The following is a 17448-nucleotide window of genomic DNA, read 5'->3' on the forward strand; positions in this document are numbered from 1 at the left end:
ATGCTTGGACTTGGCTTGGTAATCCAGGCAACATAGTCACTTGGGGTGTTTAGTAATTCTATTTGTTAAAACTTTGGGGGTGGAAGGGATGAACCTGCTAATAAGATAATATTTCTATAAGAGATCTTTGAATGAAAAATATATACCTATGAGGCAAGATTAACACATATGATGTATTATTCCAGTTGTTTTTTATTAAAAAAGTAATAAATTGCTGTCTTCTCCTCTAGATTGTTTACTAAACGAAGAGAATTTCTCAGTGAGGTGCCCCAAGCACAAGGTAAGAATCCTCTCCTGGATTAGACCTGTTTTTTGCTGCCCTCTTCTGGTATCTAAATTTGGATTAGTAATTTTATACCTGGATAACATCTGTAGTCAGAGATGCTTTTAGATTAATTCTTCTGTGTTGTGTGCTTGTGGTATATTCTGGGGGCAAACATTGACTGGAGAAGAATACAGAGGGTTTAAGAAGATAAAATAAGTTTTTGCCCTATCTGTTCGGTTGTTCTTTAGATCCTTGATGACTCTTTAGAAAGCCCAGCTTCATTTCCTGTCTTCTGCGATAGAATCAGTACATTGCTCGCTGTTTCTGTTTGAGTGCTACATTGAAACTGGCAGTGGTTTTCCTCCTTGGGTTTACTGAGGATGCAAGGAGGAAGAAAAATAGCTCATGGAAAAGGTTCAACCAGTTTTTTGAAACATTTAGACTATGTCATGAACCAATGTAGTGATGAACCTGAAACATCTTGTTCTAGTTTAGTGGTAGTAACTAGACTGAGTCCTACCGCTCAGCCTTCAATATATCTGGTTAGTTGTTCTGTAGATCTTTGACTTCAGAAGACCCTTCATCATTTTCAGGTTTTGGTGATGGATTCAGCGTGCTACTTCTGCCTAGTGTTTGGGCATCCTTAACTGAATGTCCCTGGAGCCTGAACAGTGGTGTTAAGAGCTGGACTGCTGTTGCTCAGTCTGTATGGAAAGAGGAGACAAGGCAGACAGTACATACTCTCTTGTACATATAAGCAATGTGATGCAGTGCTGGGAATACCCCTCCCAGCCCATAAGGCAGGATACATCTCCGCGAGGCTGTGGATACCAGTCCACCAGTTTTAAATGCTCAGAAGTATCCAGAAAAATGGCTGTTCTCGTAGCCAGTTGGATACGACAGGAATTGTGCAAGAGTGTGGATGGCATATGCTGGAAAGTAAATGATAATAGGGAAGAATTGTGTTGCTTTCTAGCAGGGATTAGTCTCCATTTAGTCCTTGTCTGCAGATCTCTTCTCTGCCTAGAATTAGACTGACATCTGGTGGTCTTTTGTCTTCACAGATTATCTTTAATCTGTCTTTTGTAAACATACAAGAATGAGTCTCATGTTTTTTTTCTGGATGTTCTACCACAATATGATGTATTTATATTCATGTATTTAAAATGCACTGGAAGATTCTGGGGGCATTCAGGCTGTTATCCAGAACTGGCCTACTTTTCATCATATAAGAGAAAATACATTATTCTGCACAATTGTGGAATAATGTTGAAAATGTACAGCAAGCTTAAATTGATGCATTAATGCTACACAAACCTGCAGATCTTGCCAAACAAAAAAGGGGAGGATAAGATCCCCTTGCTGTGGAATGCAAGTACCTAGGTGCCACCCTCTGCCCAACTTTGGATACTTGATTAAAGAGAAGAGGAAGGTTATGTCTTTGGAGGCTGTTTTATTTTTGCTGCCCATTGCCTGAAGTATTACTGGGAAACAAAGTGTTAAAGCTTTTCATAGCTGGCTTGGGTCACTGCTGCTGTGTATGAGTATTTGCAGTGATGGTGCTCAGACTGTGAAAGGAGACAACCATTTTGCAGAATCCAGCCTCCTAGAGAAGATACTGAACAGGCACACTGGTTTCTAAAGTAATCTTGGGGTGAGGGAGGGAACTGCCACTTAAGTTGATAAAGGTACTTCATGAGGCAAAAAAATTTTGAATTTTATTCAAAACTACCCCACTGCAGATCATTTTCTGTGTTGCGTCAAAAATGGAAATTCAAAACCAGCAGCCTTTCTTTGACACTGAAGTTTGTTGGCTTTTGCTTAGTAAAGACATGAATCATTTGTTTGAAGTCAAGCGGAGTTTTCTGTGCTTGGCTGTGACTCTGCGCTTGCCCCGTGGTTCACTGATCGTTCCTGGTTTGTTCCAAAGCCTTCTGCAGGGCAGAATATAGGATCACCCCGCTCCTTCCACTGTAGTGGCTGGAAAGGGAAGTTCCAGCCAGTTGCGAGGCAGGAACAGTAAGGTTGAGAACCATTGCTCTAGCATGACTGGAGAACAAATTGCATCAATTTTTTGCAGGATATGAACATGAGCAATTGAGAGGAAGAAAGACTCTAGATTAGACCATTTAAAACTACGCTTTTAGGTAACAGCAGTTTAACATTAGTAGCTAATTAGTAGCTGTCTAATACCTCATTCTTCTGTTCTGTAGTTAATGGGTGGAAGAACTAACTTAATAAATCCACTAAGTCCCCCAGTATAGTGCCTCTTATGCTGTTTTAGTCTGTGCCTCACATCGGTAAATACACCTCATCATAGTAAGTGGCTCCTGGAGAGCAAAGGTGCTTCTTGCCTCATTAACTGCGCTTGACACTTTAGGCATAAGCAAGCTGAGTCCAGAGGGACTGGTCGTGCCTTTCCCTGTGCTCCCCAGTGAGCTTTCCCATTTCCTTCTGTCAGCATTGATGCTTCAACCATCCATGTCCTGAATGTGCTACTTTTGCAAAATAGCAGCTTTTATCACAGGGAAAACGCTGTCTGAAAACTAATCATCTTTTGAAGGGTTAGCTTCCTCTCGCAGATCCAACTAGCTGTGTGTCTGCATCGCAGCAAGTGCTGTTGCAACAGAAGGGATGAGGATGCTGAGGCACTGAGGAGGATATAAAGGGGATGGGATACCTCACCTTTTGGTGGCACTGCAGTCTTAGATTGTCTTAAGCTGCCTGTGGGGCAATTTTAAGTGATGTTTCTCAGCTTGTTCTACCTTTTTTTCTGTTAAATTCTGTGTTTCTTAAAATTAACCAGACTTTCATATCCCAAACTCTGCTTTCGCGGAATTGCCTGCTTTTGTCACAGGGAAAACTCTGTCTGAAAAATCTATGTCTGGTTCCAATACTGACTTCTCTTTCTCTCTCTCACTTTCCGTATGTTCACTTTCCCTACCCCTGTCTTCCTTTTATCCCCCATTTTCTTTTTCCTCCTCCTTTTGGCTTGCTGGTTCGTCAGCCCCTCCTTCCTTGCTCTCTTCCCTCCTTGCAGAACAAGATGGTGAAAGGCAGCCTCAGCACAGAGCAGTCGGAGCGGGGGTGAGGGGGGAAGTGTACTCCTGGGAATGGAAATAAAAGCAAGCACAGGTGAGTTGGGGAGAGTTTCTGGTTCCCACCTGCCTTTTTCTGGGGCTCCTTACCTCCAGTGCCTTCCCTGTTTCTGTGAGAAATCAAGGTGCTCTGGTATATATTCAGAAGATTTGTAATAACTTTTTTTTTTCCCCTGCTACCATTCTGTTCAGGCTAGTGACTTCACTTTTTTTGTATTTCCACAGCAGTTCCTTCTGTTTAGCAGTGAGGCAAAGCAAGTCTCTTAAATTTTGCATGTAAGGAAGAATTAATAATACTGATGAGTTCAAGATTATTGTAATCTGGATTCTCTTTTTTTCTGGAAATGTAAATACAGGGATAAGTAAACTAATCTTATCAGGAGACAGCTGCATTCCTTTCAGACCAGCATTTTCCTCTATTTTGCAAACAGACATGGGTGATAGAAGGTGGAACTATATCCACAAGTGGCCACAATTTCCTAAGTCTGTGGTGTTTGCTCTGGTCCCTTACCTCCCCTCGCTCTGGATCCAGGGTGCTGTAGTTGCCGTAAGTCAGCGTAAGCCAGCAGGGCTGTGGAAAGCAGCAGTTGTGCTCTGGCGCCCCAACTCCCCCACTGCTCTTCCTTCCTGCCTCCGCCTTTGTCTCGTCCCAGCATTCATACAGCCGTGTGTGAGCTTGGTGGGGAATTCAGTTTGTCTGAAACTGCGTTTTCTCATGTTAGCATCTGAGTTGGGTCATTTTCCTAATCTGGTTCACCGTGTGGCTGGGCAAATATCCTGGCACAAGATGGGAGTAGCACAGATGTGGGAGTTAGCACCCAGGGAGTGGGATGAGGTTGGGATTTCTTATTTCATTTCCACCAAGTGTGTTGCCATTCGGTGGCAACAGGGAGGTGTAAATGAAATAAATGTTTGGTTTCAAATTAATACTTATTGGCACCCTTTCCCATAAACTGCAGCCCAAGAAGGTCTCTTGCCTTCATTTCACTGTTCAGTTGCATTTCTTACTCGAGCTAGTTGCTTCTCTTTTTCTTGCAATCATGCAGGTGAAGTTGCTCTTTCATGTCTCTTCTCTGAGCTGATTATAACAGTCCCCTTCCCTCACTGCTGTTCCCTTGCTTCCCAGGCACCTCCCTTACCTTAAAATCTTACCTGTTTCTTGAGTTAAGTAATTGTGAAGTGCTTTTAATGGTGTTTTCTCTGAAGGATGAGAGATCAATTGGAGAATTCTGTTTTTTAGTGCAGTAGCAGAAGACAGGTAGTGTTTCATGTAAACACTTTGTAGACCGACTGCTGACTTGGTTTAGCTCTGCTGTGTTCTGTGGTTTTTCATTTTTAACAGCGTTCTTTCTTGGCTTTGGAGTGTTGTTAAAACAGTTACCATGCAAACAGTATTTAAAGTTCATTGTTTGAGTAACTTTTTCCTTCCATGGTAAAGGTCATTGGGATTCTTTTAAGTTTTTCTCTTTTCCTTAAAGTGTAAAAGGCAATATAATTCATTTAAAACGGGATGATAGTCTCACAGACAGGGCTGTTTAACACTAGAGAAGTCTTCTCAGTGATGGGTTTTTTTGGGCCATTTCTTTAAGGTGCTGGTGAACGTTACTATGTCCCAGAGACCTTTACACAGCTTTGTTTCTTGCATTATTGTCCAGTGCTAACTGTTTTTTTATATATCGTAGGAATGTATTGGCTTAAGACCTTACAGGCTGTGGAATCTCTGCACCATGTTCACTGTGTGCTCTAGACATCTCTCTTAAGGCATCATGCTTTCCAAATTCACTTTTCCCTCAAGTAGTTCTTATCTGAAGGTCCTATTTAGCCTCCCCCTTTTGTTGCTGAGAATGTCTTAAAGATTAAGTTCTCCAACCTGACCACGAATACCAAAATGAAAACTATGCAAATCTAAAAGATCCCATTATTTTTAAAAAGAACTTAAAAAATAAAAAATTGCTGCATTACTGTGGTAATAAAGACGTTTAGAGGCATCTTGTAGCAGTGTTGGTAGTACAGGAGCTGCCCTTCTGCTGGCCTTAGTGTAAGACAGAATGGGCACTCAGCTGTTAGATTATTGGGCTGTTTTAATCCTGGTTCACTCCTAGGCCCAGCAAGTTAAGAAAAACCCTGCATCTTGGATAACATCCAGGCAAGTCAGTGTATTCTGTCTCTGTTGCTTCTCTCTCCCTGAGCCAGTTGCCTCTAGAACATTTGGATCAAATCCAGATCTGGAGAGTGACTGTGAGAGTAAGTCTGGTGCTCTGGATCTTGTCCAGGAATGGGGAAGGACTCTCTGTGCGGTGAGCCTGTTTCCTCCCTGAGGCAGTGCCTAATGCTCTGGACCGATTCCAGGCATGGGCAAGCTGCAGTTGTACAGGAGCCAGAGACAGCAACACGGCCTTGACACTCCTTCAGCAAGGGCTCACAGTTGCACAGTAATGAATGCCACAAAGGTCAGCTGCCTGAACTCTCTAGGAACCTTCCTCCTTTCCTCTTTAGCTGTAGCTCCACGGCTTACCCGTCTGTTTTTCGTACGTACTCGCCTGACTCTTTCTTCGCTCTTAGCCTGGCACCCCTGTACGAGGGGATATTTGCAGCCAAGAGGTAGGCTTGCTGGGATGTAATCTGATTGGTGTGCTGATAATCAGAACGGCATTGACTTCTGTATCACACTTAATTAAGGTTCCTGGAGTTTAATTGCCAGCTATGAATGAACATGGGTGTTACTTCGTTCCCAGGCACATCTCTAATGCCGTTAACCACTTTCCATATGTGTCACTTAGGTTGCGAGCTTTTTTCCTTTTCCCAGGCTCACTAGCTGGTGGGGAGGGATTGATCTAAGTTATATCAAAGGGTTAACCTTACTAAATAAACAAATTGCTTCTGGGCTCACTTGTGTTATGGGAGAAGGGAAGAAAGGAATATATTATTTCAAGCTTTGCTTTCTCGGCTGTGCAAATTAAGAATGAGAACTGTGGCTTAGAGAAATGAAATTTTAACTTTGTCTACAGTTTCTCTTTTGACCTGAGCCTTCACCAACTTAGCAAACTCCTGAAGTTGATTTTCTCGCCTCAGAGAATTTCTGGACAGGGAGAACGAGCGTGCCAAGCACTTGGACATTTCCACATTTGTCTTGAAAGACATCACAAGCTTAGTCCTTCCATGAACTGTCACCACCACCACCATAATCTGACAATTAGAACAAAAAAGCAACAGAAAGAAATATTACCTGACCTCCAATTAGTTCAACTGCAGCTTTACCTTTAGCTTGTGAAATCTAGCCATTTCCCAGATTTGGTTCCTGCAGCTAGACTCCTGTAATTTTGATACCGGATTCACTATTTGTTACATATTCACTGAAAACTACTGTCAGGTGGTAGCATGGTGACCTGTATGAAAATACTTGGGTCCAGTCCCTGAGGAGCAGCGTGGCATCCCAGAAGCTGTCACCGCATTTGAATGTGCTTGGCCCGTTTCCAGTTTTCATAGTCAAGACGAGGAGCAAACATGAGGCAAACGAGCTCCTTTCTGGCTGCTGGAGGTAGCTGTTCTGTAAGAGCGCCGTGCTGTTGTCGTGGCACAGATCATCCTGTCGTCCTGGACCTGCTCCGTAGCTGGGCTTAGTTAATTTTCTGCTGGTTGCTAAACTAATACTTTTTATCACATGGATTTGTTTTTATGAGCTGCTCACCGTTGTGCTTCCATCTGTTTTTAGTCCACAAAACTAAAGAGCTCTTGGTGTTACTGCTGTGGTAGGCTGCTGAGTGGGTTTTGCTGAAGCCCAGGGGGGTGTTGGCAGCCGGAGGGAAGGAACCATTCCAATGTTACTGTTTCACTTTGTTTTTCAGGTTAGGCTGTTGAGATAAAAAGCGGTGGACATTCGTGACTGAATGGAATCTCTCCCACTGTGCAGCCATGCCCCCTCTCGACGTGCCTGCCAATGCCAGCACTTCCTTCATAAATTCTTACATCACACTCAAGACTGATGACATCACAGAATCTGACCAAGGAGTCTGAACCAGCTGTTTCCATGGACACAATCTCCATAGTGACAGTGGGAAGGGGAGGGGGAAAAAGGAAACAGGTGGGGGGAATTAAAGAGGGAGGGATAAATATATATATATATAAAGATCTATTTTTTAGTCTTGAAAGACTTTGTTTTAAATGAAAGGTGCGCTATATCCCTTTTGATGCTTTTGATTAAAATTAACAAAAACCCATATAAATTAAAAAAGAAAACTGTAGCTAAAGTAAATATTAAATCCAAAATCAAAGCAAGGCTCGTGGAGCCTAACACTTTGTGGGAAAGAATAGCGGAACTGGGAGTACTCCAGACGGGACTTGTCTCCCTTCCTCTTGCTTTCTTTCTCACAACATCCAAGGAAGTTCAATTTTAAAAGGCAAATAAAAACATGATAAATTGTTCGTAGGGTGTGGGAGGAAGGCTTGGATGGTTGCAGGTGATGGGGTGTCAGTACTTGTGTATGCGGGGTAGGGAGGTTATTGTTTTTGAGAAACACCGTATATTAATAGTGGAAGTTTGAAAAACATCTGAAGACTCTCAGGTCATGAGACTCATGAAGTAAGAGGTAGCTGCTGCTTGCTAGATCCCGTGTACCTTGTTTGTGTGGGAATGTCTGTACTGTGCAGGGTTGCCCTCTGTGGCAATGACATGCACCCCCAAACCATTCCAAGAAGCTGCCTTCAGTTTTGAAGGTAGGTGAGAGGAAGATACGGTTTACCTGCCAGATGGGGGAACTGGAAAGGAGGTCTGAATGTTGGTGGAGTCAATGTGTCTTCAAACTGATCAGGAAAATCCACTTAGCCCTTTTTTTTGTTTTATGTTTTGCTTTTCCTAAGGAAGGAAGAGGGAATGTCAGTGTAACAGCCTACACTATATGGTTATTTGGGGTGGGGTTTTTTTGTAAATTATGTAATTTTAAAACATTTGGGTTTAAGGAACAACAACAAATTAATTTTTTTCTTGTTAAGGCCTTAAGAAAGGGGTTAGTGCATCTTTCAGGGGTCACTCTGCCATGGGAATAAAATAGCTGTTTCACAAACAGTTTTATATAAAAAAAGCTTAAAAAAACCAAAAAAACTAATAAACTTCATTTTAACCTTGTCTCCTTTTTGTTTTGTGCGAACTTGATTTGTTTAAAAGGACAGAGAGACAGTACTATCTGCTGCTTTTTGGTTTCTTTGCCTTTATCAGTTCTGCCTTCAGTGATGACCTTCTGAACTGGCCCAGCAAGAGGAAGACCACAAAAGCTTTTAAAAATTGAAGCTTAGAATTTGTTTGATGTTCAGAGATAACGAGCCAATGACTGGATGAATTTTCTGTTCGTGTGAGTTGGTGGTATTTCACCAGGTCACCGACTTCTTTCACTCATAGGATGGTAGCATATCCTAGCGATATCAAACAGCGTGGTGTTTACTGGGAAGTCACTAGAGATAGGGATCTAACCAGCATGACTTGGATAAAAAAACGGGGTTGATACTGTGGGGAGGGAAGAACTATTTTAAAAAGTTATGTACTGGATGCTTGCTCAACTACTCGCATTTTGGAGTATTCAGCACATAAAAAATAAAATCTATGATAGCTCATATTAAGATATCTATTTTAACTCTATTTTTAAAAGATCGATTTAAAGATTTGGGAGATAATTTGGCAGTTATTTATTTCTAGAAGTTGCTACTCTCACTGATAAGTATTTGGAAAGAAAGGGCAGTCTTCTGCTTACTCCTTTCCCAGTAGCAGCTACTAAAGTTAGTACGTCCTTCTACATTAAGAAATAGACCTGTTGTGATAAATGTCACTAATGTGTCCTGAATTGGTGCTGAAAATATTTAACTGCTGGTGTAGTCAGAAAAAAAAATCATTTTTAGCATAGTTAATGTGATTGAGTAAATGACTTCTTTTCAACTGAATAAAAATTGTTTTTTTTTTTTTCCTAGTGTCTGTTCTATTCTAACTGTTCTGGAAAAAAAAAAAAAGGACTTACTGCACTGATTTATGTTGGTGAAGAATCAGCTTTGTAGTACTATGACAGCAGAGGACTGTGTGGTGAAACTGCTGAATTTGATACTTTTGGCTCTTTGGGGTGGTGTCACACAGCAGAGGGAGAAGGGTTTTGGGTAGCTGGGAGGGAGTCTTGGGGGTTTCCCTTGTTGGGTGCTCGTGGCAATTGTTGTGGAGATGCAATAGCTCCTCATGCACCATGGCTGGAAAGTAGTGGGAGTCATGTAGAGCAAATAAATAAATGGTACCACACTTCACACCATGAGGAATATTTCTCAGTGGGGAGTGCTGCGAACCCTTCACATCAGCTGCTGCTTAGCCCCTTGTTGGCGCTGTTGTCGGAGGTAAGGGGTGTGCTCTCCACTAGAGAGAGGTCTTGTGAGTTGGTCATCTTTGTTGGTCAAGTCTTTACAGAAACCAGAGCTACCATGATTCTCTAAAACCAAGCCAGGAGGAATCTAAAACAGCGCGCTAATGGCTTCTTGGGAGAACCTGGAAATGATCCGAAGCAGTCATAAAATCCAGTTGGAAATAAAAATTCCTTTTGACTCAGAAGATATAAAGTGCTTGAGTGGATTCTGAAAGCTGTTGTACAAAACGGTTACCAGCTCCCTCCTGCAAAAGCAATTAACAGCTTGATATCACGGATACCCCAAGAAAGAAAAGGTTTGGAAATCTTGACTAATTTAGAATTTGTGGAGCAGAAATGACCCGCAGCAGAACATTCAAACATGGAGATTGTGTCAAGAAGAAAATGAGTCGCCTGCCAACCACTTAGGAATTACCTGTTTGGATGAGGAGTGAAGTAATGAGAGTTTGGATAAGGCAGCTCATTTTCAAAGTGTTTCTCCACACTGTCTCACTCCTATCAGGATCTCTGAAAGGAAAGAGACTTACACCTGCTTCCCAGGAAATGTATGTGATGGTTTAACAGCGTTTCCGCAGTGCGTGGTTGCCATTTAAAAAGGAAGCTGCAACAACTAACCTGAGTGAGTCAACACTGCCGAACAAGGTCAAAGAAAAAGATTACTTTTTTCCATAAAGGATGTGCGATGGATTCAACGTGCAAAGGACGTCTATCGGTATGAGTTGGTCAGTGTTCAGCTGGAAATGAGGTTAAAGGAACTCCTCCCGCAGGAACTGATGGAGGCCCTGGGATATATACAGCAAGCATATCTCGATACCAGGAGCTGCTGATTGATATATTAATCATGGACTTCTGTTGCATGTGAAATCTGCACTTGGAAATCCAAGGCATAGACTACTGTGGAGTTTATAGCAAGATCGTGCAGCACAGGAGAAAGCAGTCTCAGCTGCCACTGCAGAAGGTGGTGGCCGTCCTCGCTAATCTGTGTATCACACAGGTATGAGTGGGGAGTTTACCTGGGTTTGTGGTGGTCTTCAACCTTTTGAATCGGTCTTAGAACAAGACAAACTGATGATGTGTAACAGTATGGAAATAAAAAAAAAACAAACAACACGTTAAGGGGTTCAGGGCAGAGCATCTGCCAAAGAATGTTGTACATCTAGTTCAGGGAGTCCAGCTAATGCCAAGCTAAAGAAAAGCATTTTTGCTGGGACATGCATTAAAAAAAAAAAGTAGTTTCTCAAGCTACGGGCAATTAGATGACAGCTCCGGTATTTTGACTGTTTAATGTGCAGTATGAACTATAATGTACATACGAACACACGTGAGGAAAGATAATACCTTTAATTAAACTGGCACAGTTACAGGGAGAACATTTTGGGACTGAGTTGGATATAAACTTTCTAAATTATCACGCCTAATAACAGTGTTATTACATCAGGAATTACCTATGCTGTCTTGAGTGCAGTAGTTGTCCTGGATGTGGTAGAAATACTTAGTAGAGGGACACAGAATCACTTTGCCTGACCTAGTCTCTGGCTTATCAGAATGACTGGAAGAAGCAGTCCTGTATCTAAAAATGTTGAAAATTGAGTTTAAATATCAGACTTTTGGAAGCGGACGGGGATATCTGGATGGTTGAGGATGAATAAATCATCACTGGTCTGGATTTTTTTTTTTTGGTGATTAGAAGTTGCGTGAAAAAGAACAGAAAGGGGACAGGTAATCCAGGTTCAGTTACAGATCCAGAAAACACAAAGATATGGCAAGTATCTTGTGGCTCTACTGACTTCCCTATGAGAAGTTGAAAGTGTAGTTACAATATTTTGGGTTAGAAATCTCTGTTGTGAAACAGGATGAGATTCTTGTTTGGCTGTGGAATATTTCTAACACACGTTTGGTTTTGTTGGGTTTTTTGGTTTGGTTTTGGTTAGTTTGTTTGTTTTTTAAGATGGAGCTACTGCAGTCTGTTGCAAGTCAGAGAATTTAGTCGATAAAGGTAGAGGGCAAAAGCAATTATTAGAAAATTGTGGGAGACCAGTAACTCTCCAGTACTTTCTCTATGGCATTGCTGCATGCTGAAGAAAATGGTTAATGCACATCACTGAAAAATCACCTCCATGTGGGTACCCTGCGCTATCAGCTCCCAAACTGACCTGTGCTATTCAACTAGAAATTATGTAAAGCTGTAAAGGAAAGAATGAGGTTTTCCTTACAGCGTAAATGTCAGTGAAATAGTTGCTGTCATCATCTCTAGACAGTAGCGTGTAATTCTTTTGCTCTGCCTGTACTGTTGGTTAGATCCAAAAGGTTGACTCTCTCATCCAGCTGAAAAGTGAACAGGGTGCTGCTTACAGAGTCTTTTTGTAGGATTTAATTTCTTAAGTGGGACCCATATCCTAGTGAGTACCTCTACAGAAGGGAGCCTGAATTAGAGGGAAAGCATTGCTTGTTTGCTGGTTTCTTTCAAGGGGCTATATTGAGAGCCAAGGTTGCTTCCCTTTCCTCCTTGTCCTCCAGAGGTTTCTTGTAATTTATTGCTTAACTCAGTTTTAATGCTATGGTTTCAGGTTTTTGACCTTACCTGGCTAGCTTTAGAAATGCTGATACTTCTTAGTAGCCCCAGAGAGAGTTATTTCCCATCCAAATAATTTGAAAAATACTCTTAGCTCATAGCAAACCTCCTGTGAAGGAAATCTTCCACTCTAGCTGGGGATCAGGATTCAGACTGACTGTGTACTCTTCTATGTGATAAAACTTGCATGTGCATAGCATACTACTGAACATGAACATATCCAGGTCATCTGCAAATACTCCCTGCATTACATTAGTGGCTTCTGGGTTGTAGCTAGACCTGCTGACCACCAAACTTGGAGGTCACAGTGGGTTTGGAGGCCAGTGCGTGCTCCCTGGCTTTGAGGTATATCGTGACAATGGTTTTCTGATTTTTATTGAAATTATTTGTTTTCAGTGCTGCATCTGTCAGTGGGAGCAGCAAAAAACGGCAGAGAAATTTTCAGGGAAGGAGCTGGGAGGTGCTCTCCATTTATACTAAAGATAAGTATGGTGTGGTAAAGATAAGTCTGCATTGTATAGCAAGAGTCCCGCGAGCTGAAGCCAATTTATCAGAGAGACGTCACTACATCTAATGGTTTTATTATAAAGGGAAAAGTCCATACATTTTATAGCATTTGCATTAGGAAAACTTAATTGGACTTCCACCTGAGTTCCTGCACCTGAGCTGTGTTTCCCTCTCAGAAGAGAGGTGGAGTCATTAGATTCTTACAAATTGTAGATTATTTTGAGGACGCTATTTTGGGGACTGTTGGAATTACCGTAAATAGATATTCGACTTGGATTATGGGGCATAACAGTATCTACTTCTTCACGTGCACTTTTTAATCAGCTAGTGTCAAAGTACCTTACGAGTAAGACAAATCTCACTGTTCCCATTTGTAGCTGGAAGAAATAGAGAAAAGCAGACAAATTATTGTTCAGCGTCATATGATGAAATTAGGAACTGGCAGGTAGAAACGGATCTCAAAGAGGCAAGAAAGGACCGTGTGTATAAGCAGAACAAAGACTGGGATTTAACGTAACACTTGTGGGGTTTGTAATATCTTTGCTGCTTTGGAAACCGAGATGAGGAGGTTACTGTATAAGATGGATGTTACAGCCTGTCTGTTCAGCTGGTGTCCTGCTGTGGCTGAAACTTCTGAGGAGGAATTGCTACCTGTACAGGTGATAGATGGCGAAACCTTAAGTGACCATTTGGAAATGAAACCAAAGAGCTGCACGCTGCAAGAGAATAAGCAAAGCTTGCGAAACACCGCTAATGAAGACATTTCCAGCAACCGAAAGCAGAGGCCATACAGAATGGAGCCGTTTTGCAGACTCTAAGCAGATTTCCAGGGTTGTGTTTGTTTCTGCTCCAATTATGGAGCGTTCTTGACTTCACAGGACAGGAAAATGTGCCAGGAAAAGAAACCATTTCCAGAGCCGTGAGATGGAAGTGGGCATTTGCAGCCTTAAAGAGGGCATCGATGGCTGCAGTCATCATGGCCTACTTCAGCCACACAACTCATTTTTATTAAAACCAGCAGCAGCGTGTTGCCACAGGAACACAAAAGACTTGGAAAAGATGCTGTTACAGCAGAAATGTAAGCATTCCTTGTGACAAATGTGAAAGACGGACTTGGCAGGCATCGGGTTTGTGGTTTGTTGCTTCACACGAAGAGAGAAAGCAGGTGCGTCTTTTGGACTGCGCAGAATTGTTGCAGTCTAGAAGATGAACAAATTAGAAGATGAATGAATTAGAAGCAGAAATCACTGAGACTAATAATCCCAATCCCTAATAATCTGCAACAGTGACCGTAGACTGCCAGTAACTGGGATGAATTCTGCTTTGGAGCACGGCCCATTGGCTTCAAACACTGCCCATCACCCACATTGGATGGATTTACCCCTGAGCTGAGGGTCAGCACTGCAGCTTTATGGTCCAAAGTTCCTCTCAAAAATAAGGAGAGGTGAGAAAACCTTTTACAAGCGGGCTGATCATGTGAAAGAGCCATGGAGAAATAACAGATCAGTAGAAGAAGTTGTGGAAGGTTTGTTCTTGGGGCTCCCGTTAGGGAATGCTAAGACGTGAGAGGAGGAGACCTGAGACCAGCGGAAGGGCATCTGAAGGCCTGGAGTCCTCACTGGTGGAGGTGGCTGTTCCTGCTGACCTTTTCTGTGTGAAGTTGCATATGTGTGAGTCTAGGTAGGTACCATACCAAACTCATTCTGTGCCATTTATTAGACTACACAGCAACAGGCCCTGAAATCAACTCTTTAACGTAGAAGAACCTTTTTGCACCCAAATGGTGGTTCCAAATTGAGGATAGTCTCTGTTGTGCTTAAAAAGGGGATGTTGGCCAGGTCACCTGGGTTGGTTGGCCCCTCTTCAAAGCACGCATGCTTCACCTTGGTTTTCTACCCCCAGTCAGTAGCAACCCACACAAACTGTGGAACACGAAGGCTGATGTTCATTTTCTAGGGTTTCATTTGAGCTAATTAAAAGAGTGGCTTGAGACAGGGAGACACCAGAAGTCAGTGCAACCTGGATTTACCATTTCTGCAGAGAGAGAGAGAGAGAGAGATTTGCCCCATGTTTTTAGCATTTATTGGAGTTACTTGGACTTTGAGAGCAGCTGATCAAAAACCTGAACAACCCTTCCCAGCCTGCAGGCAAGCGTTCAGTGAAGGGTCTGGTGGAACTTTCCTGTCTTGTCCTTTACAATGCAAGAGAAAGGACCAGGCTAGGGCTTGTCTGAACAGCCTTTTCATCTGGCTATTTGCAACAGCCCTCTGACCTACCTTTTTCTTCACTAGGTGTGTTAAGGATATACCGATGTGCGGTTTTTAAGAGTACACGTACTTAGCTTTTTGATTTTTAAGTGTATACATATGTCTGGAAACATATGAGTACAATGTGGGTTCAATAGCTGAGAAAAATGGGTTCAATAGCTGAGAAAAAATGTTTGTGTTCATTGACTAGCTTGCATGACGTTGGGTGGGAGTGGTAAAATCCACAGCTAAGGTCTGTCATGAGTTCAGGGGCTACTTCGGCAACTTAAATGTCACGATTCAGTCTCCCACAGGGTACTGTGCCTCTGCACAAGCACACAGGCAGCGTTCATGAACGAATAAAATCCTTCCTTGCAGTAAGCAGGCTTTGTACCTTCAGGCCACAACTTCCTAAGGGCCCGTCCTTGAAATAAGCTTCTAACAGCCACACAACACTGCAACTCGTGTTAGAGGACAGAGGAACTGCTAATTCCTGTATTTCCCCTTTGTTTTCACTTCTGCCTCGACTGACAGCGGGTGTTCAAGCTTGATTTCTGCTGCAGCCTGTGCAGCTCAGGCTGTTGTAATTGCCAGAGCAGACAAGTATCCCTGGTCGTTCTGAAAAGCCTTTTGGCGCTACAATTCAAAAAGCACCTGAGAGCTCATAACAGGCGTGAACAGGCGGAGACGACGTCACCCTCGCTTCCGTTGATTACAGGAGCCTGTAAGACTGTTGTTGCATTTCTCCCTCTTTTACATTACGTGCAGGTAATCTGTGTATTGCATGTCTGCGTTGCTTGCAGGTAACTCATCCTGGTTTTCATAATTCATCTTGTAGTCACTCAAGGGTTGTCCTTTGGAGTTGTAGCCCAAAGGATTTGGGATGCAGGAGCTCACACTTCCCAGCCCTCCCTCTCACCCTGAGGTGCGACCAAGGGCATCTGTAGCTGGTCTCTGTTACTCAGGCGGCACAGAAAGCCCCAGCACCTCCAGGCTCACCCAGAGGTTACTCCCCCGGTGTCTGGTGGCTATTTCAGTGCTGTTACACTTCAGCTACTTCTCCAGCTGGGTTTTTGGCCTATCGCATGTCCTCATCATCCAGGCAGGTCAGAAGTCTTGAAATTCTGCCTTTCTCTCTCTCTCTCTTTCTCTCTTTTTTAAATAGAATCATTACATTTTATTCCAGACTTCTTCAGCTTTGCTTTTTTCTTTTCCAAAACTGAGGACATCTCTGTTGTTCGCAAAGGTGTATCTGCTCTAAATCAAGAGTTAAATAAGAATTCAAATTGTGTCTATGATCAGGAATCCCAGTCCAGCAATCGCAACGATTACAAAAAGGACAAACGTGAAGTTTTTACCTGTCATCCACATTCATGTGGTAAAGCTATCCGGAAATCCTGTTACAGAACAGACTGAAAGGGGCCTCTCGAGGTCTCTGGTCCAACCTCATGGCTCAGTGAAGGCCAGCCTCAGAACTATGTCAGCTTGCTCAAGGCTTAGGACAGCCAAATTTTGCAAACCTTCAGGCTGGAGACTCCACATCCTCTCTGGGCCCCTGTTCCTGTGCTGAGCCGTTCTCCTGGAGCAGCAATTCCTCCTTGTATCTGGTCACAATTCCCGTTGCTGCAGCTTGTGACTTGCCTCTTGCCCTGTCACTGTGAGGTTCGGAGAAGAATCTGGCTCCATCCTGCTTATAAATGCAGCAGTTCACAGTGGTATGACAAGTTAGGGCAGTCAGGCTGCGTCGATCCCTGAAAATATTTGGAAATTGTTTTAATCCCGAAATCCAGCACACCTGCAGGGCTTCGGTGCAGCTGCCCAAGGCAGCTCGGGGAGTTGCAGCAGCGGCGGGTGGTTATTCTGGACCCCATTCCTGCAGGGAACTGCGCCCCGATCCCTTCCTCTGCAGCCAGGAGGAAAGGGGAGCGCGGACCACTGCCTGTGTGAAGCCTTTGCAAAAGAGTTATCAGAGCCTCCGTCTTCAGAGCCTTACTTCTTCTAATTGAAACTTTTTTCTAATTGAAACTGCCCGCTTGTTCCCTGCTTGCTTTTTTCCTGCCTTCTAGCAAACCTGACATTCGAGTTGGTACTCTGGAGACCAGAGGTCTTCAGCCTGAATTCAGTCAAGCCTGCTTGAGGGAAGCGGGACCGAGACCCCAGGCCGTGCGCACCGCAGAGCACGTCAGACGGCAGCGGCTTTCCGTCACGGCTAGCGCGGGCACTCCTCCGGCTGGTCAACCACCTCAACCTTGCGTAGAAACCGCAGGTCCCAGCCCACCTCACCTAATCCTGTGCGGTGCAAAATTCACCCTAGCCTGTTGGGTGTGAAGGAGTTTACCTTTCCTTCTCACAGCCCCGGCCCCTCTCCGCA

At 43.3% G+C, this 17448-nt stretch overlaps 1 protein-coding gene across 8 annotated transcripts in view; it reads left to right on the top strand.

Annotated features, from left to right (window-relative positions):
* The window catches only part of TCF20 (transcription factor 20), a 130813-nt gene extending 122328 nt beyond the window's left edge, over positions 1-8485 (top strand). For 6 of the 8 annotated variants that reach the window (XM_087764625.1, XM_087764620.1, XM_087764621.1 and 3 more), the window contains 3 exons: positions 231-280; positions 3273-3400; positions 7209-8485. In XM_087764625.1, the coding sequence (XP_087620751.1) occupies positions 231-280; positions 3273-3356 (134 nt within the window). In that variant the 3' untranslated portion in view covers positions 3357-3400; positions 7209-8485. The remainder of the gene's footprint in view (positions 1-230; positions 281-3272; positions 3401-7208) is intronic. The other 2 variants (XM_087764618.1, XM_087764619.1) reach the window with 2 other exon arrangements.
* Positions 8486-17448: the final 8963 nt, after the last annotated feature.

The sequence above is a fragment of the Nipponia nippon genome, unplaced genomic scaffold, assembly GCF_047370975.1.
Source record: "Nipponia nippon isolate SJK-2023a ecotype South Korea unplaced genomic scaffold, ASM4737097v1 scaffold_3, whole genome shotgun sequence".
Lineage (NCBI taxonomy): Eukaryota > Metazoa > Chordata > Aves > Pelecaniformes > Threskiornithidae > Nipponia > Nipponia nippon.